Source organism: Camelus dromedarius, chromosome 23, assembly GCF_036321535.1.
Source record: "Camelus dromedarius isolate mCamDro1 chromosome 23, mCamDro1.pat, whole genome shotgun sequence".
NCBI classification, from domain to species: domain Eukaryota; kingdom Metazoa; phylum Chordata; class Mammalia; order Artiodactyla; family Camelidae; genus Camelus; species Camelus dromedarius.
The window spans coordinates 8,372,414-8,392,905 of NC_087458.1; the positions used below are offsets into that span (position 1 = coordinate 8,372,414).

The 20,492-nt window shown below is 49.3% G+C and overlaps 1 protein-coding gene across 5 annotated transcripts; it reads left to right on the forward strand.

The window, feature by feature from the left end:
- The first annotated feature begins 1,883 nt into the window (after positions 1-1,883).
- LOC105102706 (SLAM family member 5) lies at positions 1,884-19,812 on the forward strand. 5 transcript variants are annotated; one of them, XM_064477871.1, is made up of 9 exons: positions 1,884-2,072; positions 3,367-3,464; positions 7,012-7,362; positions 9,447-9,731; positions 11,303-11,436; positions 11,635-11,727; positions 12,009-12,078; positions 12,419-12,548; positions 15,536-19,812. In XM_064477871.1, the coding sequence occupies exons 2-9, from the start codon at positions 3,392-3,394 to the stop codon at positions 15,549-15,551; spliced, it is 1,152 nt and encodes a 383-aa protein (XP_064333941.1). In that variant the 5' UTR covers positions 1,884-2,072; positions 3,367-3,391; the 3' UTR covers positions 15,552-19,812. The 5 variants fall into 5 exon arrangements, with proteins under 5 accessions (XP_064333941.1, XP_064333940.1, XP_064333942.1 ...); XM_064477870.1 differs by lacking the exon at positions 15,536-19,812 and adding an exon at positions 13,497-15,508; XM_064477872.1 differs by lacking the exon at positions 12,419-12,548 and having other exon boundaries at positions 1,885-2,072.
- Positions 19,813-20,492: the final 680 nt, after the last annotated feature.

Consider the following 20,492-nt stretch of genomic DNA (forward strand, 5'->3'; position numbering starts at 1 on the left):
GTGCCATCCTATTTTATAGATCACCCTTGACTTAATTTTGTCAGCATGAGTGTTATCACCAAGAGTCTGACATTTCTTGAATATTTTAAGAATCTAGAGTTTTCAGACTTGAATTACTAAGGATAACACGGTGGATTTTGGGATTGTCCTTCTGAGGGGTGGATGTTCTTGGGGTGAATTATCACCTGAAGGGAGCTGGGAAGATAAGGCCACGGTGGAGCTCACCTTTGTTTTCCCACAGGCACTGTGCCGTGTGCCTGGGGCTGAGGGTTCGCCAGAGGGGGAGGTGCTGGGGGAGGTCGTGCTGCCCGTGAAGCCACCTTGGGGCTCTGTAACCACAGCAGATGGTGACCCGGACAGGAAGGGAGGGCCCTGGCAGTGCCGAGACACACATGTGTCCAGTAAATATTTGCTGAGTGGAAATCAGTCATGGTCGCCATGTGCAGCTTAGCTGAAAGATGTGTGTCCTGTTCAAGAACATATGTGACACCCCAGCGTCCTCACAGGAGGGCTGGGACAAGGGAGAGACAGCAAGACAGCCACCCTCAGGTGCCGACCCTGCAGGGGCACCGGCCTGAGAGTGGGGCCTTCTTGCCTCCCCTGGTCACAGGGCCTGGGGCTGCATCAGAAGGAGGAGACAGGAGCCAGTGACCTGGTCATGTCACAAATGACTGACGACTTGCTGAAGTGCTGGGGGAGCCCAGCGTGGAGAGCACCTAGTTCCATCTGGGGCTGGACGGGGCAGCTCCCGGGGGCCATGTGAGCTGCATCTGGAAGGGTCGGTGGGCATTAGACAGGGGGCAGAGGGAAGGGTCTTCCTCCAGGGAGCGGGAGCAGGTGTGCGGGCTGGAGGCTGATGGGTGTTCCTCTCTTAGGCGCATAAGGGATGGGGATTGCCCCCTCAAATGGGGAGGTTTTCCCCAGTTACCTGCTCCTGCTGGGGCTCTCCCTCCTCTCTGTGCCCCCAATGAGAGGGTCTCAAATGTCTGTGGGCACGTTCTCGGGGGCTGCGAGTGGGGATGTGCAGAGCCCGCCCTCTTCCCCCTGGGGTGGAGTGCTGTGGTCGGAATGCCTCGGGTGGGTAGAAGGCTGTGTTGGGTGTCATGGTCTGTCCTCTCCCGCTGCACAGAAGAGACATGCTGACAACCAGCCCAGTCAAGGCTCTCTTGGGAACCCTAGTGACAAAGGAAGCCCAGCAGAAAGAGGCTGAGTGATCTGATGTGGTTGGGATGAGAGTCACCCACAAACTGAAGTCGGGGAAAGGTCCTCACCGGAGATGGGCACAGGCACAGGGTGGGAGTAGTCTCTCCACCAGGGAGGAGGGCAGGTCCACTGGTGGACAAGGGCCGCCTTGATCTCGGGGGTGCTGAGATGCAGCCACTGGCCTTAGTTTCTCGGCCTGGGGTGGAGTGAGGGAGGCAAGAGACTGTCTTGGGACAGGCCTGGTCTCCCTCCCCTCATGTGGCTCCTCAAGGTCTGAAGCCGTCTGCGTGTGGGAGCTTCACTGCACTGAGAGGACTTGGATCCTGGTAAGAAAGGCAGGGGCCTGGTCCTAGGCCAGGCTCCACTACATACTGGCTTCCAAACTTTGGGCTTATTTATTAACCTCTTTGGATCTTCAGTTTCCACATCTGTGAAATTGTTAGATAATTGTAATTCCATCTGTCTCTCATAGATGAGAATGCTCTGTAAATGTGAGAGAGCTAGATAAGCTGGGGGTGTTGATGACTGGGATGTTGCTTTGGGATTAGAGATCTTGTTCTTAAAAAGCACCGGGTGTTCTGCCAGCGTGGAGTGTTTACTTGTCTGGCAAGCTCCCAGTTCCCCGCCTGTAGCAGTTTCCTCTTTTCTTCTCTCTAGGCTCCTCCTCCCCTCCCAAATCCCGAGCAGATTGTTTACAGACCCAGAGAGCTCTCACGCAGGGAGCGCTCACAGGAGGTGCAAGGACATGGGAGGTGAAAAATATGGGGCTTGCTTCTCATCCCCCTGAGAGTGACCAGGGGGTGAGCTGCCCACGTGCTGACACCGTACAGGAAGCTTCTGACCTCACGATTCATGGGTCACCTTTTGAGGTAATTTCTCCATTACTGGATTGGGTTGCATGAATCAAACTAGTGCTGTGTATTCTGTTGCCTGGGATGCTACAGGACGGTTTAGGGGAGCACAGAATGGACTCAGGTGACTTGCTCGAGGCCACCCAGTGGGATGGGACAGTGGCTGTGAGGTTGGGGATTTTTTTCTAGAGTCTGTTGTTAAGAGTCCAGACCCTACCCTTGATTTGATGTGTAAGTTTTTGCAGGTCACGTTGTCCGTCTTGGTCTCAAGTTTCACATCCATATAGTGGGTTTAACAGGCAGTTCCCCAACTACCTTAAGTGCACAGTCATGGGGCTAGTCCTGGGGGGTCCAGCCTTGGAGTCTGGGCAGCTGGGAGGAAGCCTCAGTGGGGAGGAGAAGGGGGCACTGCCCAGAAGTGAGGTAGATGGTGCTACTCCCATAGGGTGTAGGCCCAAGAGTTCTCAGGTGCTGGGGGGTATTGAGTCTGGGGAGAGGCGGCCAGAGCCTGAGTGAGCCTCAGTGGGTGGGGTGAGTCTGACAGCCGAGGCCATGCCCGGAGGCCTGTGTAGATGTTTGTCGCGGCCCCTCTGTGACAGCAGGAGCAGGGCTGGCAGAGGCTTGAAGGGAAATGCTGGGTGGGCTGCAGACCAGGGCTTAGTTTTTGTGTATGGGGAGGCCTACTGACGCGTGTGGCCGCCGGGAAAGCTGTACGGGTACAAGCCATGGGAAGTGTCTGTATTTGCATAGGAGACGTGGGGAGCTGACACCTCCCCCAAGGAGCTTTGTTCTTTTGCTCACAGCTTCACGTTTAGGCAACTGACAGCTGAGTTTGTGGAAAATCAAAATCTGACTCATTATTTAGTATAAAGACAGAGGAGACAGGCCCTGATGCAGGGGAGGCCTAGCCCCACCGGGCTGAAGCGGTGTGACTCCTGAGCCGAGCCCAAGGCTGGCACTGATGGGCAGGGCTGCAGGGGGCAGAGCTGGTGCCCAGGGAAGCAGGTGAGGGGATTCCAGTGAGTGCCAGTGTGGGGAGTGTGAGACCCACAAGCTGGCGTCACCCTCTCCAGCACAGGGCCAGGCATGTCCCGGAGTGAGGTGGTTTATACATTTATTCTGCATTTGTTTATTGAGGGCCTGCGGCAGGAGCTGGGGATGACATGAAATGTCTGAGTGGGTGGCTGTAGGCTGGTGGGCTGTTGACACGGACCTAGCATGCTAGCTCCGCCCTAGGGGTGGGAAGAGCCTGCGTGCTCCGAGTAAACTTGTCCTCCTCTTTGTCCCTGCCTCCTGGATGTTTCCTCCGCAGCTGAACAGGCTGACGGGCGGCACTGATGGAGCCCTGCTCAGAAGACCCGCATCTCCGCAGGGCCTCCTGGCTCCTGGGGCTCACCAGCCTCCTCCTCAGTGAGTGGCCGGGGCTCCGGGAGGGAGGGCTATGTGGTACAGGGAGGCAGGGTCTCCTTTCCGTGTCTGATGTCTTTCACGAACAAAAAGACAAAACAGCTCTGTTATAATTTGGCAAATGTAGTGTGTTTGGTTTACAGATGAACTATAGAACAAAATGGCCTTTTGCTTGTGGCGAGGCCAGGACCTCTGAGCTACCACTGCCTGGGCTGCACTTAGGGAGCCATTTCCAGGGAGATGAGGCTGCTTCTGCTGCAAGAACAGGGAAGCCAGGAGCTGCCAGGAGCTGCCTGCCTGGAGCTGCCTGGGGAGAGGGATGGAGACAGAGAAGCCGGCTCCTGGGGACAGAGGGGTGGGACGAGGGTTTCCCTGCTCTGGACTCAGAGGAGACATTACAGCCTCTGCAGCTTCCTGTGGAGTTGGGGGCCAGCTAGAACCCCGGGTCTGAGCTAGAGGAAGCAACTCTAACGTGAGTTTCTTGAGCAATATTCAGAAGGCTGAATACAATGAAATTCTTCTTTCATAAAAGGAACGGCAGCCTCTAACATTTTCGGGTGTCTGTAAACCCACATGTTGTAAGAATATGGAGAAACCGAGAAAGGAACAGTAGAGTGCTTGTGTGGGCAGGCAGCGGGAAGTAGGAACATCAGAAGTTAAACAAAAAGGGAACTGAAGGAAAGACTATCTTGAAAAACAGGCACATTTATGACTTTATCAGAGGTTATATGTTTACAACAAAGTAAGTAAAAACCAATGAGGAAATAAGGCGTAGTGAATCATGAATTCTGAAGAAAGCTTGGAAAGCCTTTAATGTTTTAATTTTTTATTTTATTATCCCAGCCACTATATGAACGAGCAGGAGTTCTATGAAATTTAATGGACTAGAGGGCACCTGTAAACAGATTTTTTGAAATAACAATGAGCTTTGCAGAACATTACCCTCTATAACTAGGTAACTTTGTGTCAACAGTAAAGTGCAGGCTTTTGCTTTTCTTCATTTTATTTAACTGAAAAATATGTGATATTATTTAGAGTTTTCTCCTTAACCTCTGGTGTTGGAAGAATACATAGGGCAAAGAGAGAGGGGGAGAGACAGAATGAGAGGGAGAGAGAGAAATAGAATTTTAAGTTGGTTTGTGAGCATGCACTTCCCCTTTCCCAGGAGAGGAAGTGAAGGATGAGCCCAGGAACTGCCCAGGTCCTGGTGGTGAGTCAGCCGTGCTGGGACAGGGACAAGGGTGGGCAGCTCCTGCAGGGGAGGGGCGCTGGCTGGGAGAGAGGAGACCCGGAAGTCAGGTCTGGCTCTGCCCTGTGTGACCAGGACAAGCTCACTTCCCGGGGAGCCGCCTCCTCTGGGACAGGAGGGGCCTGGGCTGTCCCCCTCTAAGTCCTCTCCCAGCTGGGACGTCCTGGGATTCGGTGCCTCCACCCAGACGGGACTCTCCTGTGGGTGCTTCAAGGCCTCTGCTCTGTCTCTTCATCCTGTCCTGTCCTCTTCCTGTGTCCTGACAGGGACTGGCATCTGATGAGTCCGTGTAGGGCAACTTCAAAGAGCAGATTCTCGTCATCCCTGTGGTCACTTCTCAGCCCTCCAAGAAGGGAGGGAGTGCTCTTCTTCAAGCCTCTCCTTTGGAACCCGGCCCAGCCCTCTGTTTTCTCTGCATCTGCTCCTGTAGACCTCCTAGTGAAATGAAGGACACCACCTATCTTCCCACAGCCTGTGGAAACCTTCTTTGCAAGCCACGCGCAGGAAAGCATGTTAAGGCGGCGTTAAGCCTACTATGAGAACCCCAGCCCTGTGCGGGGAGCTGAAGGGACTGGGGTGAAGGCCCGACCCAGAGGGGATGCTTGATTAAGTGAGTTAGTGACTAAATGAGTACAAGGAAATACCAGAAATGCTTGCATGTGTGAATACTGGCCTGAGCTAGTCTCTGCTTCCAGCGAGAGCCAGGAGTGGGCAGGAGGACAGCAGGAGGGAGGCGGGCTCGATATGGGGAGAATTTACTGATTTGGAGAATATACTGATTTGGTCCCTGGAAGGCAGCAGCCAACCCGGGCAGATCCTGACCTGATGAGAGAAGCAGATTGCTGTTCCCTTCAGGATAAGTCATTCTGTGGCCCTTTCCCTTGTCCTGTTCTGAACTACTCTGGTTCCCAGGAAGGACAGGTCAGAGGGTATCAGGTCCCCTGCGGCCTGTGTCTGAAGAGGGAGGACAGGCTTAGGAGGAGGCAGCCCTGAAGGTTGTACCCATGGTCACGCTCTGCATGAGAGTGACTGAGGACCGCCCACTGTGGCCTCTCGGGGACTGGATGGGGAAGAGCTGTCTTGGCGGCAGGGACAGCAGAGCTCACTACAGGATTGTGTGCTCCCCACATATTCTAGTCCCTGGTAGCTAGCTAAGGCCTTGTGATCATGCTAGCCAAAAAGTATGAGCAGAGATCACGCTACTTCTGGGTGGATGTGGTGAAACCCCATGCATGATTCTCTTGTCTTCCTTCCCCGCTGTGGGGCTGGGGACCTGTGAAGACGCTGTGGGTTCCATGGGTGCAGCTACCAGGTGGTGGAGCCTCCACCGTGTGTGACAGGACCCCCTCCTCACTCTCTCATGGGACTTGTGGTGGGGGATGAAACTCCCCTGTTCTAAGACCCTGAAGTATTTCTACTTTTTGTTACACAGCAGAGTCTAGCCTGTCCTGACTACTACACAGCCTAGATGGAGCAGGGAAGGGAGCAGCTTTTATATTTGGATGAGATGTCTATTGCTGTGTAATCTATCACCCCAAAACTTAATGCCTTAAACACCACCAGGTACAGGCTCACACTTTCTGTGGGTCAAGGCCCAGGGGTGCTTCAGCTGGGTCCTCTGGCTCAGAATCTCTCAGACTGAAATCAAGGTTGTGGCTGGGGCTACAATCAGCTCCAGGCTCAACTGGGCAAGATCTGCTTCTGAGCTCCCTCGTGTGATTGCTGATGGGAGGAAGTTCCTGTGGCTGTTGGACTGAGGGCTCCAGTTCCTCCCTGGATGCTGGCCGGAGGCTGCCCTTGGTTCCTCCTCATGTGGGCCTCTTCATAGGGAAGCTGGCAACATGGCAGCTGGATTCCTCAAAGTGAGCAAGGGAGAGTGAAGGGGAGAGAGAGAATGGGAGTCTTGTATAATCCAGTGTCACTGAGTGACATCCATCACGTTTGCTGTGTTCCCTTCCTAAGAACAAGTCATTAGGTGCAGGCCACACTCCAGGGAGGGGGTCACAGAAGGATGTGGACACGAGGCGGGGGTATCTTTGGGAGACAAGTAAGAAGTTCCTTCTACAATTATGCATTTAGTGCTGACCCAAAGTCCGCTAGGTAACCATGAGTAACCTATTCCAGATTACACTTTACTAGAACTACCAGGACTTAATTCCAGAACTTTTTCAAATGTATTATACTCGGCTGCCTCTGGAGAATCTAGGGAGTTACTAAGGATTTCATTTAAAATGTGGATTCTGTAGTTCTCCTTCATTTTTGATGAGAAAACAATCACGTTTCCTGTTCCCAATGCCCTAGGTGTCTGCAGCACTGGGGCCAAGAGTCCTGGAGCCCACGTTCCTCTGCAGAAGATCCGAGGAGCTTCTGTGTTGTTTCATGTGACAAAGGAGCCAGGAGCTGAGCTGGAGGAGGTCTCGTGGGGCTTTGGCCCTGAGTCAAACTACAGAGTCCTGCTGAAAGTCCATCCTGGGACAGATGCTCCAACCTGGATCAGCCTCCAGGACAAGTACCAGCAGAGGGTCCACGTGCCCAACATGATGTCCCTGAGGATTGAGAACCTGACATCTGAGGACAGTGGGCAGTACCGGGCTCGCATCAGCTTTGTTGGAGGAATAGAACGCACCCAGGTTTTCCCCCTCATTATCTACGGTACGTGACCCCCCCTCACCCCATCCCATAGCTCACCTCCTTCTTTTGTCACATAGGAGTGTCACATAGGTCTCATTTTGCAGGATTCCTTCCTGACAGCAGCCTTCAGACTTCATTTTACTGTTTAAAATTAGGGTCAGTGGGTTCACAAAAAATGGAGAGCAGAACTGAGATTCACACCAAGGATAAAGTCACTTCAGTGTTTTGGGAGAGGAGAACGCAAATTTGGGGCAAGTGGTATTTGCCAGAATGATTGTTCTTTATAGGTCTAAATCTGCTTAGTTTGTGTATTCATCGTCTGTTGCTGCTATAACAAATTGCTGTAATCTAGAGGCTTAAAACAACGCAAATTGACTATTTTACTGCGCTGTAGGTCAAAAGTCAGACATGGGTCTCACTGGATCAAAATCAAGGTGTTGGCAGGGCTGTGTTCCTTTCTAGAGGTTCCAGAACGAGATTCATTTATTTGCATTTTCCACCTGCTAGTGGCTGCTTACATTCCATGGCTCGAGACCACTTTCCTCCACCTTCAAACCCGGCAATAGTGGGACCAACCCTCCTCACTTTGTATCCCTCTGACTTCCTCCTCTTCTTCCTCCTTCCATGTGATTATGTTGGTTCCATCCAGATAATTAAAACAGTCTCCTTATTTTAAAGTCCGCTCATTAGCAACCTTAATCCCATCTGTTACCTTAATGCCACTTTGCCAAGTAATCTAACATATTCACAGGTTCCGAGGATTGGATGTGGACAAATCTGGGACGACTGGTCATCTACACAGTTCAGAAATCCATGTGTAGTTAGTTCAGCTGCCCTCTCTCCTTTTACTCAGCACCAGCCCAAGGCCAGCCTCACTTACAGACTCCATAAATCCAGCTCAAAAAGCCTCAATAGATGACGGGAGAATCTTATGATGCAACACTTTCTAAGAACCTCACTTAGCCAGCACTTTCTTTCCTTAAGTTTCCTGTCCGCATGGGAAGATATCTGCTACGAGGGAGTGGCTGTTGCAGCAAGATTCCCGTGTGATTTCCCTCCCTCCCTCCCTCCCTCCCTCCCTCCCTCCCTCCCTCTCTCTCTCTCTCTTTCTTTCTTTCTTTCTTTCTTTCTTTCTTTCTTTCTTTCTTTCTTTCTTTCTTTCTTTCTTTCTTTCTTTCTTTCTTTCTTTCTTTCTTTCTTTCTTTTTTTCTTTCATTCTTTCATTCTTTCATTCTTTCATTCTTCTTTCCATTTTTAAATTGAGTTATAGTCATTTTACAATGTTGTGTCAAATTCCAGTGTAGAGCACAATTTTTCAGTTATACACGAACATACATATATTCATTGTCACTTTTTTTTTTTGCTGTGAGCTACCATAAGATCTTGTATCTATTTCCCTGTACTATACAGTATAATCTTGTTTATCTATTCTGCATATGCATGTCAGTATCTACAAATTTTGAACTCCCAGTCTGTCCCTTCCCACCCCACCGCCCCCTTGGCAACCATGTGATTTCTAAGACCAGCTTATCAGTATGTCACGTCTTTTCCTGTGTGGACCTCAAGTTTAACTGCACGTTCTAACCAGACTCAGGCTTGTCATTCCTAGTTGCTGCCACTGCCTCTCCTGCAAATGTGTCCGCTGGGGAGCCTGGGACATCTCTCTGGGCTCCCAGACCTGGCCAGATGTCCTCCTTCCCTATGGGCCATGCAAGGCCAGGCATTATCTGAGCAGGAGAAGAGGGCAAGGGCCCTGACCCAGGACTGGTCCTTCTGTCCCAGACTCCTTCCTCTCCCAGGAGAAACCCCACTTTCTTAGAAATAAAGGGCTTTGGGTAGGTGGGATCCGGGCTTTATTTTCTTGTTGGAGATTTTTAAGGCTTGCTCAGTCTCGTGAAATCAAATAGGGCTTAACTCAGTGGCTTCCTTCTTTATTGTCACTTGCTGTACGTTAAATATTGAGAAAGTTGTGTTTTATCTGTGAAATGCACTCGCCATCGTTAAAGGGAGGATGCTCGGGTGTCCATGAGATAAGGAATCAGGACGTGCAGATGTAACTCTTTCTACTCATGTGAGGCTCCACGCTTCTGTCTCTCTTACCGCAGAGCCCGTGCCCCCCCCACAGATCTTGCCGGGGTCACCATCCATTGCTGCAGGCTGGTGCAATGTCACCCTGGAGTGCAGGGCCTCAGAGGACACAGAGGACCTGAATGTGACCTGGGAGAGCAGGGGCCTGGAACACAGAGTGACACCAGGACCGGCCCCCAACCCCTGGACCCTGGCTGTGAGCCTGCCCCTGAGCCAGCCTAGCCCCAGCCTCTCCTGTGTGGTCAGCAACCAGGTGGACCAGAAAACTGCCACGTTAGGCCTTGGGGAAGTCTGTGCCCATGGTGAGTGCATGGGGCACTCTCAGAGGTCAGACAGCACTGGGGTGAGGGCTCTGGGCTTTTCTCCTCTCCATGCTATAAGCACCACCTTCCACCTGATCATCCCGTACAGAGGTCTGGAAGGTACATCCAACTTGTCTCTGTTTTTCAAGGTGTCTCGCATCCATGCCCACATCTCCACCTCTTGCCTATCCTGCTCCAGGGCAGTACTTCTCCCACCCCATCCATTATCCACAGTGCGGCCACTGTCATCTTTTGGAAGAGAAATCGGGTTGGGCGACTGACCTGTGTTGTCTGGAGGAGTCTGACCCAGTGACTCCCTGTAGGAGTCCAGGCTCAGAAGCTTCTCAGCCCATGTTTCTGGCCTCACCTGCATGCTTCACAGTGAGCTGCTTGCCTGGAGTTTTCGGATATGTCCTGCTATTGCAAGCTTTAGCCTCTGGAAATGCTGTTTCCTCCACCATCATTCCTCCTGCCCTTGGCCTTTGCGTCCTGACTTACTTTTATGGAAGGATCCCCTCAGGCACTGCTTCTTCGGGTGTGTGTGTGTGTGTGTGTGTGTGTGAGAGCAGGACAGTCACAGAGCGCCCTGCGCCTGGTTGTGGTTAATACAGTGTGAACAAAGGGCGCGTCCGTCTCATGTTGCACACGGCCCTGCAGGTGCTGCCGCTGCGCCGCCCTCGGGCATCACTCCCTTAAGAGGCAGCCTGTGGTCACCCCACACTGAGTAGCTGTGCTCTGTTTATAGATTTGTCTGGATCACCTTGTGGACAGGGGCCATGTCTTGTTCTCCTGTGAATCTGTGTCCCAAGCAGAGCTTCTGGCAAAGTTTGCTCACAGTCGCTGTTTCAGTGAATGCATGAATGGCCTGGTACCCTGTGTGCAGTCTCGCCCCTCTAACCCATCCTCCACGAGCTGCTGGGGGGATCTGACGTGTCAGCATCACTTAAAATCCCATGTTACCCACCCCACCCCTGGCCCCATCCTGGAGACTTAGATACAGTTCAGCACTCAGCATGACCCACAAGACCCTTTGGAAAGAGACCCCTTCCTCCCTCTGATCCTCCTCGCCCAGCTCCTCCCTGCCCTGTCCCTGCTCCCTGCTGCAGCAGGGTGTTGGCCACTCCCGGGGCTGGTGATTCCACACAACCATTCTCTGAATGTGGTGCTCCTCCTTCCGGGAATGCTGTGTCCATCCTGAATATCTGTGAAACTCCTACTCCTCCCTCGAGACTCAGTTTACGCATCACCTCCTCTGGGAGGCCCTCCCTGAAGACGTGTGTACAAGTTGTAATCCTCTATTGCACAGCAATGCCCTTGGCTGGCAGACTTTGATATTTTCTCAGTCATCCTTCTGGGTGACCACGTCTTGTTCATCTCAGTATCCCTCGAATCAAGCAGGAGCTCAGGACGCGGTTGAATGAATAAAACTTCCCTGCTCCTCCCTCTTCAGCTTCTGAACCAGGACCCTTGAGACTCCTTCACCTGCTCTCCCTCTCTGTCCCCTTGGCAGGTGTATCTCAAGTTCTACCTTTCCTTTACCTTTCTTCACTCTCTCTGTTTGAGGAAAACAGATTCACATGGACAGGCCAGTGCTAACCTCCTGCCAGGCATCCTAGGGGCCACCGTGGCTGTGCTGCTGATCCTCGGAGGTGGACTGTACCTTTGGAAGACACAAAAGAAGAAGGAGAAGATGGAGACTAGAAAAGGCAAGTTGCACTTGCCCCTCCTGACTCAGATGCCTCCCTCCCCCACTGGACCCTTGGTTCCTCTCCTGTACTTTGCTGCTCAGGGAAGATCTCAGCACAGGGGATGGTGGGTGTGACCATGGCCTTTGGATCATAGCTTTGGCGGAAGGTACAGATTTTCAAACCCCAGGCTCAAGCTTCACTTTGTGTATGACTCGGGTACAGAATTGCAGGAGGACCACAGGGACCATGATGGTGGCATCGAGTACGCAGAGCTGAGCCAGCCGGAATCTCCAGAGGGCACATACAAGGTGAGAAGGTGGGAGCTGTGTTCAGCCTGGACTTTTCTGGATCTCTCCATGTCTCGATCTGGGCCTGTCAAGCCTAGTCATCTGCCTTTCCTGGCCCCACTGTCTCCAACTTTTTCAGGACAGTCAATGGTATTTGCTAAGAAAATGTATAACTGGGGTCAGTGTAGCGCTGGGCACGTTGGGCAAATTCACATGCAGTTCATGTCAGCAGCGCTGGTTTCATGTGGTCCCTCTGGGGCACCCCTCAGCTGTTCTAGGAATCCTCTGTCTTGCATTCCTAGGGTATGAGTGAACAACATCTCGGAGAAAACGAGGCCCTCAATACTGTCTACAGTGAGGTCCACAAGCCAGGTAGGCCATGAAGATAATTTAATTGGAGGAAGCAGAAGAATCAGCACTCTTAGGACTCCTCCACTCTGAGCTTGATCCTTGCTGACACCTGCCTCCTCCAGCTCTGGTCCAGCTCCAGCTGCCCCTGGTCTGTGTTCTCTGATCCTCCTGCCCTCAACTCTCTGGGCACACGTGGCCCTGTCACTTCCTCTGTCACCTCCCTCAGCTGCTCTCCCACTCAGGATCCTCACACCTGTAGGACAAGTGCTCTTCCTCCATCATTGACTCAGCTCCTGACCCGTCTCCTCCTGATGCTTCCCAAAGAAGACCTCCCTGACTGTGCATGTGTTCATCCCCACAGCCTCTGCCGTGTGGCTGGTGTACGTCCTTCTGAGAAACCAAGTGCAGAGGTGTTGGCCATGCCATAGAGGAGGGGGTTATGGCCTAGTGCTGGATGCTGAGTTGGTGGTCCATGGAGGCAGCGTGGGCAGGTGGGAGCCCACAAAAGACTATCCTTCTGTCCCCTCCAGCTCTGCTGGCCTCAGACCCTAGACCAGCCTCCTCTTTGCTCACTCACATCTCTCCACCTGGAATGACAGTTCCCTCTCCCTGCTCCTTGCTCTCATTTCTGCCTGTTGAAATCCTGCCATGCTGACCAAAGTACCCTTCCAAACCATGCATCCCGCGGAGCTTGTCTTGTTCCCAAAGGTTTGGAAATCGTCCCTCCCACACCTGACTTTTTCAAACACCTTCGACATAACTAAGACCCCTGCCACAGTCTGCCCTGCATTGGACATGACTCTTCCCTGCAGGACTCACCTGGGGCTCCCTCAGGAGGGTTGGGGGTTTAGGAGGCCAAGAACAAGGAGACAAGAATCACTCTGTGTGAAGGATCTGGTCCACCCTTCCTCCCACTCCTACAGGGGCTCAGCAGACTGAGACCCAGAGCACAGAGGCTGCTGAAGGTCTTCCTGAAAGTGAGACCACATGGAAGGAAGGGTAGATGAGATCACCTCCCCTGACCCTGCCTGGCCCAGAGACCTGAAGAGGGGGTTTCCTATCCCCCCTCCAGCCTCACATAGTCTGAGGTCCTGGTGCAGCCTGCACTGTGGTATGTGGGAGCTCCTCCTTTCCCTGGGGGGTCCTCACCTCCTCAAAGCCTCTGCCCCCTCCTTTGGGTCCCAGCTCTTGGGTCAGAGATGGAATCACTCTGGTATTACAATCTGTGGTACATGGTCTGCTGGCCTGGATTCCTGGGTCTCTTGGCTCCTCTCCCAGCTTAGCAAGCTTAGCTGCTTCATCTCTGACCTCAGAAAGCAAAGTTCTGAGCTGAAGTCTTGAGCATTATAAAGCAGTGTTATGATCCTGCTGGATGGTGCAGGGATAAGAGAGGCTCAGGGCTTCCATAACAAGGCTGTTTATAACCTCTTTCCACTCAGGCTGAACAGAAAGCTGAGAGAGAAGAAGGTGACAACTCTCACTGGCATCCCAGGTGAATAGCCATGGCTGGGCATCAGTGCCCATCAGCCCAGAAGCAGTATGTCAGGGTGCATTCATTCTAGGCTGTAGTTTAAAGACAAGTGGGTATTGAGGCCTCAAAGTATAAGTTGTGATCCTGTTATGCAAATACTATCATTATTCCCAGGAAACTACAGCACTGATAAATTAATGACCTTGCTCAAGGTCACGTAACTGATAGATGATAGTGCTAGAATGGAAATCTTGGAATTGAATTCTAAAGCTCTTGCTCTCACCACTGTATACTCTACCCATGTGATGGAATACTATTTATGTAATAAGAAGAGTAAATTACAACTTAATGTATTTGAATAGGAACTTGTCCATGAAATATTAGATGAGTTATGACATGTGTATATAATTGTAATTATATACAAACATATGTTTATATGGGCACAAAGCAGTCTAAAAGCTGTGATTGTATTTTCATTTTCATTTTCATTTGTCTCAAGGTATTTTTTAATTTCAACTTTGATTTCATCATTGACTCATTGTTTCTTTTAATAGCATGTTGTTTAATCTCCGTGCTTTCCTTTTTTTCTCTATATGTATGTTCAGGTATAACTGAAAAATTGTGCTCTACACTAGAATTTGACACAACATTTTAAAATGATTATGACTCAATAAAAAATGTTAAAAAAAAAGGTCTAAAAGCTAAATAGGTCTAGAAGTTGACAGTGGTTACCCTCTGGGGTCTGTCTCTTCTGTATCATCGGATTCTTTATAACACTAATCAAAACAAAGATTATCTATTAAATCTCTTGGGCAGGGCAGTGACAGGATCAGAGCTGTGCTTCTGATACATAAAGCCACATACATGCCAACAGGAAGCTTAGCATTTTGGAAACCAGTTAACGTACTTAGGCTCATTTTCACTTTCTGTTGTGTTGATTGATGCCTTCAGGGTCTTTATTGAAATAACCCGAAATGTCTAAATCTGTCTACATAGTACAAGCAAAGTGAAAATTTCGGTCGAATTGATCCAAGTGGACACTCCCCATGAATTGCTTACAACCCAGGCTGTTCACTAGATCAACTAGAGAGCTTTTAAGAAAAGGTGCTTGGACAAATTCCAGTGTAGAGCACAATGTGTCTGTTATACATAAGCATACACATATTCATTATCACATTTTTTTTTTTTTTGCTATGAGCTACCACAAGATCTTGTAAATATTTCCCTTTGCTATACAGTATAATCTTGTTTTTCTATTCTACATATGCCTGTAAGTATCTACAAATTTTGAAATCTCAGTCTGTCCCTTCCCACTCCCCTCCCCCTTGGCAACTATAACTCAATATAAAAATGTTTTAAAAGAGAAAAGAACAGATGCCTGGACTCTATCCTGAAACTGAAACTGGGCACCATCTATATTTTAAAAAACTCAATAGATGATTCTGATGCATAATCAAGCTTGAAAACTGAAAGCTTTCGTCTGCATGAAGTCTTCAAAAGTCTCTTCAAAAATGGGGACATACCTGGCAAAGAGAGGTTGAGAGTTTGCCAAGATGTGTCTCGGCCTGTGCTAGTACATAGGCCAGTAAATGTTGGGTGACTGAAGGAATGGGCGAATGACAACACCCTATAGGCGGGTATTACAGTTGACCCCTGAGCAGTCAAAATTCTGTGTGTAAGTTTACAACTAGCCTTCCGTATTCACAATTCCGCATTCACAGATTCAAGCAATCACGGATCATGTAGCCCTGCAGTAGTACATGCTCATTGAAAAAAAAAACACAGCATATAAGTGGACTGGTGCAGTTCCAATTTGTGTGGTTTTCAAGGTTCAACTGTACTTTGATGTGCCCACCAAGGTCTGGCATGTAGATTCTGAACCAGAACCCAGAAGCTCCGTTTCATCCACTGCCCAGTGCTGATTTACCTTGGGGATGCAAAATCTTGATAATAAATGTTAAAAGACACTGATATGCAAAACCAGAATGTTTGTTTATTTATTTACAGTGAGACGTATCCTTGATAACTGGGCTGGATATCCCTGTTAGCCTGACGAAAACATCCTCTTCTCAAAGAGAGGCCACATGGGAAACCACTGGGCTGCTTGGGGAGCCCTGAGTCAGGACAGGTGAACAGATGCTGCTGGTCTGGATTCCAATGGCCATCTGGTCTAAGTCCTCCATCTCCATGGTGGGATGTACCTGCCCAGGACATGAGATTCTCCTGCCAGCTTGACTGAGCACTTCATTTGTCTCTGTCTCTCACCTCTCTTTATGCCCCATTTCTTGTTAACCATCCTTCTGGTCATGTGCATTTGTGAGATTAAGTCTTGCCCTGGTTTCAACTGGAATCATTGTAGCTGTACTATAATCCACATATGTGTGTTTTATTTAATCTCTAAAAGTTAAAAAAAAAAATCCCCTCAAATCCATCCTTATTTCTCTCATTTCCAAATTGTAGTAGAGAATGTGGAGTGTGAAGACACCCCCTCAATACACCACATACCAACAGCTGAGTTACCAAGTTGCTTTTGTAAACAGACCCGAAGAGAAAAGCTGTGAACTGGTTAATGAGATCCTGTAGCTCTCAGGGCTGGAATGTTTACCTAATTTATCACCTAACCTTTCAGCAAGATCCTCTCATATTTAAAACAGCAAAACAACAATAACAACAAGAAAAAACTTTAAGAGAATGTAGTGTATAGTTAATGTCTATTCAGTTTTAAATCTTTTTAAAATGGAAAATTTCTTTAAAAATGTAAAATTGCTAAGATCAATTTACATGTGCATATAAACCTCAAAAAGTGAACACAGAAAATATTGTATAAAGGAGTATTTTGTCCTTCGAGGGCATGAGAGACAAAACCTATTACTGGTGAATTCTTCACATATTTAAAGAATAGATAATTTTTGTGCTAACAAATTTGTTTTAACACTTGCCAGAAGATAGAAAACATTTATTTATGATTCAGAAAACTTGACAAAGCATGAAAAAGGAAACAAAGTCCCAACCTAGCTGTCCGAGCTGCTTGGACACTTGTCACTTCCCTTCCTCTGCCGGAGATTTTTCTTGTGAGTTGAATTTCCAGCTTCCCAAGGAGCCTGAGGAGCAGAAGAGCTTTTGCCGGCATCCTCCACAGTAATGGGAGTAAGAATAGAGATCTAGTCTCTGTTAGGTCAGAAACAGAGCTGAGAGTGAGAACCTTCTGGGTGATGGATCCTGGGTTGGCCACGCTCCCTGCAGTGGGCTGACTCAGTACAAGGCCCTCTCCTCCAGCTGGTGGTTCTGGGGAAACTGGGACTTTGGGGCTCGAAATAATCCCATGTGATTTTGCCAAAAGGGATTCCTAGAATCTGAGAATGTACGTGTTGGAAGAAAACTCACTGTGGGGTCTGACCCTATCCTGAGCTTTATAACTACCCACCAAGTAATTGCACCTGTGGTTACACTCTACCAGTGACCAGTGACATGGACCTCACTGTGCTCCAAAGCATCTATTTCAGTTTTGGAGGACTCTGACTATAGGAAATTCTCCTCTAATGTCAGCTGTCAAAACCTGCCTTTCCTATTTGCTCATTACAGACATGATTCCTTGTCCACTCAATGGCTCTTCAAGTGGGATTTAGAGCAGAGCAGAGGTAGACTGCAGTGGTCGGTACAGCTGATCTTTGCTTTTCCTAAAAGCCTCAATTTCACACCATCCTATAATTTCCTGGGCACATGCCACCTTTACTGTCTCTGATTCCCATCTCACCTGGTATTGTCCCAAAGGGCTAGGGAGATTGGAATCACATTTTCCAGCACCAACCTACTGTACCCCTAATCTCCTGGGAAAGGAATGTCCATAGAGGTGAACACACTGTCTTTGCTGGGCACTCTCTTGATCCCAACAGATTTCCCCAAAGTCTAGGGTGGCAGTTTTCTGGTCCACATGGTTATTTCCCACACAGGTGAGGCTGGAGTTGGGCTAGCTCAGGGGTAGGCTCAGAGCCTGGTCTCAATGTCCCTCTGCTCCAGGTTCCTGGGGAGGCCCTTATTCACCTAGGTCACATTCAGGTCTTCTGTGGTCCCTGTGACCCTGGTGCTCCAGAGTGACATTGTACCAGCCTGATGTGGTAGATGGTTAATTGGCCAGGATCTGGGGAAGGGTCATGGGCTCTGGGGCAGGAGGGAACAAAAGTTATAATTGCATTTGTAGAGCATGGTACTCACCCATTATTGTGTAGATTCAGAGCAGCCACCTGGCAAGGCAGGGCATTTCACAGCCAAAGAAACTAAGACCTAGAGGGGTGAAACAGTTTGCCAAAATTATACAATGAGAAAGTGATACCGAATCTCAGTTTTAGAGAAGGAAAGGCAGCCAGTCTGTTAATGCTGTAAGCCTAGCTGTCACCACACACAGCTGAAATCACATCTGCTTCCCTCCACGCACATTATCAGATCCTTCACAACCTCCATAGCACTTGGGGGGATTAATCAAACTTCTTGGGCAAATACCCTCCATGTGCAGAATTTTGAAAGAAGCTTCTGAAAACTGGCTTCAGACTCTTAATCCTCTCTCGCCCACATTTGGAGATGGGAAGAGAATTTCTTTGGAGAGAGCTGTGCTGCCATGAATCCCCTTCTAACCTAATAGGTGCCTACCTTTCACCTCAACATGGTGAGAGGGGCTTCAGTGAGACCATGCAGAGAGCCGGATGTATGTCCCCCTGCAGCTTGGGGATGCACTGGACAGGTGTCTGATTTAAATCTGAGAAACTGAAGGGGAGAAATGCTGCTGAAATGTCCTATAGTAGAAAAGTATTGGCTTCCAGTTGAGAAGAAATTGCAAAAGCATCCGTGAGTCCAATGAACACGTTTTTCATCAACTGCAAGTAGGACCTTAAAAGAACTTTGACAAGAGGTGCGTCTGGAGAGGCAAGAGAATTCCAGCAGAGAGAGTCTATGGGGAAATGAACCAGCCAAGACGAGCAGCTGAAGAGAGAGACAAAGATGGCCTTCCTGAGAGCGTGTCACCTCACTTGTCAGGACTGTGTGACAAGGTAGGTGAGACATGTCCACTGTGTGAGAAGAGAGGTATACAAGGAAACCACAAGCGCCCTGTGAGAGGATCAGCCGAAACAGTCACGCCGGAGAACCCGCATGCTCCATCTCCACTACAGGATGAGCCAAGGAAAGTCATCCCTGTTGCCTCCAACCTCCATCCTCCTTACTACTCCTCACTGCCTCCCTGTCCTTGTAGAGCGGGGAGAGAACTTGGTCTTCTTGCCGTTCTCTGTGATCCCTGTGGGCCTTTGCCAGGGAGCTGTGCCCTGGTCTTTGGGTCTGACTCTCTGCCTCTGCTACCTCTGCTGCTGCTGGGGCTTTGAGGCAGTGTGGGTGACACGGTGATGCGCTTGGTCCCTGCCACAGCCTCCTCCACAGTGAGGTCCCTGAACTCTGACCTTTCTTATTCTGAACTCAGGTACTTTCTGGCCCATGGCCCTTCTCAGCACCTTATCTCACCTATAGGAGCCCACAAGAACTTCTGGACCTTCCAAACATGGAACACAAGCTAAGGGTGATTTGTAGCCCTTCTAGGAGCCCTTTAAGGTCCAAACACACTGTGGCCCAATTTACTAAACATGGATCCCTGGGAGGAGGCACGACCCTCCCAGATAAGGGGGGAGTGGGACCCAGCGTCTTCTGCTTTTGCGTTCCTGCTCATCCTATCTGGACTTCCCGTCACCTGGCTGGCTCTTCACCAGCCACACAGCTCTGTTATGTTGAGCCCCTTGGGAATGGCATGTCACATTTCTTTTAAGTTTTAATTACAATCTCATCCTCAATGCATTTAAAAATAATTCCTTAATCCAGAAAGATATATAAAACCACTCTCATATTCTGCCTGGCATCTTTTTACTTTGTGACTTGCCAAATGAACTCTATTCTCTTAGTCTACAATCTTTGGTTTTGGAGCAAACAAATCTCTTTTGTTCTATCAATAAAATATGGCTCTTGCCTATTTTGGAAGTCAAAGCATAAATACGGATTTGCACATTCTCAGGGGGGTCCTGGCCTCTGCCTGAAACAATGGCTGTCTCAGCCCCAAGAGTTGGAGAGTGTGGGGAGCAAGGACTGCAGGAGTGGAAAAATACTTTGGAACCCTCCAGACAAGAAGACACTGAGCTAATTCAGGAGCTCCTCCTCATACCCTGACCATACAATAAAACTTGATGAAATGTAACTAAAAGGTTTTGATTATGTTACTTAAGTTCAGAAATAAAAAAGAACTCAGTGTTGAAGAGGTGAGTAGAATTTGAAGTTGTGGTGTCCCAAGGGGTTATCAGAACCAGAAATGTACCTCAGAGGCCAAAGTTAAATGTCTCTCAGAGGGGAAGAAGTGTAAATATGTCCTTGAGTTTGCAGGGATGCTGCACAAAGCTGGATAAGAGGCTGGGTGAATTAAGGTAACGTATTTGTTTTCTGTTCTGGAAAACTAGTGTGGGGGGCCGCAAGTGGCCCTCTTTCATGAGAGGAGTGTGAGAAATTGGAATCCAAGCCTGCCCTGTGTGCATGGTTGTGGATGTGAATTCTCACTATGTGCTGGGAATCAGCTTCCAGAAACTGCCTTAAAAATAGGTGAAGCTTATAAGGCCCAAGCTGGGGAAATACTAAACTGACTCGTGGGGAGACTTCCACAATGGGGCACATGTGTGGACAAACTGTTCAAAGAGATTAAGGAAGGAATCAAGCCTATAATGCAAAAATAAATATTTGGAAGAAATAACAGACATAAGGCAGGGGGAAGAAGTAGAAAGTTTGAGCAAAGAAATAGGTAAAAAACACTAGTAAATTTAATGGATTTAAGAGAGATTTAGAAAATAAAATTGAGGAGACTTACTGAAGGGTTGGCTATGGAGTTGAGGTAGAAGAAGATGCCAAGGTTGATAGCGTGGATGGTGGCATCATGCACTGGAGGGGG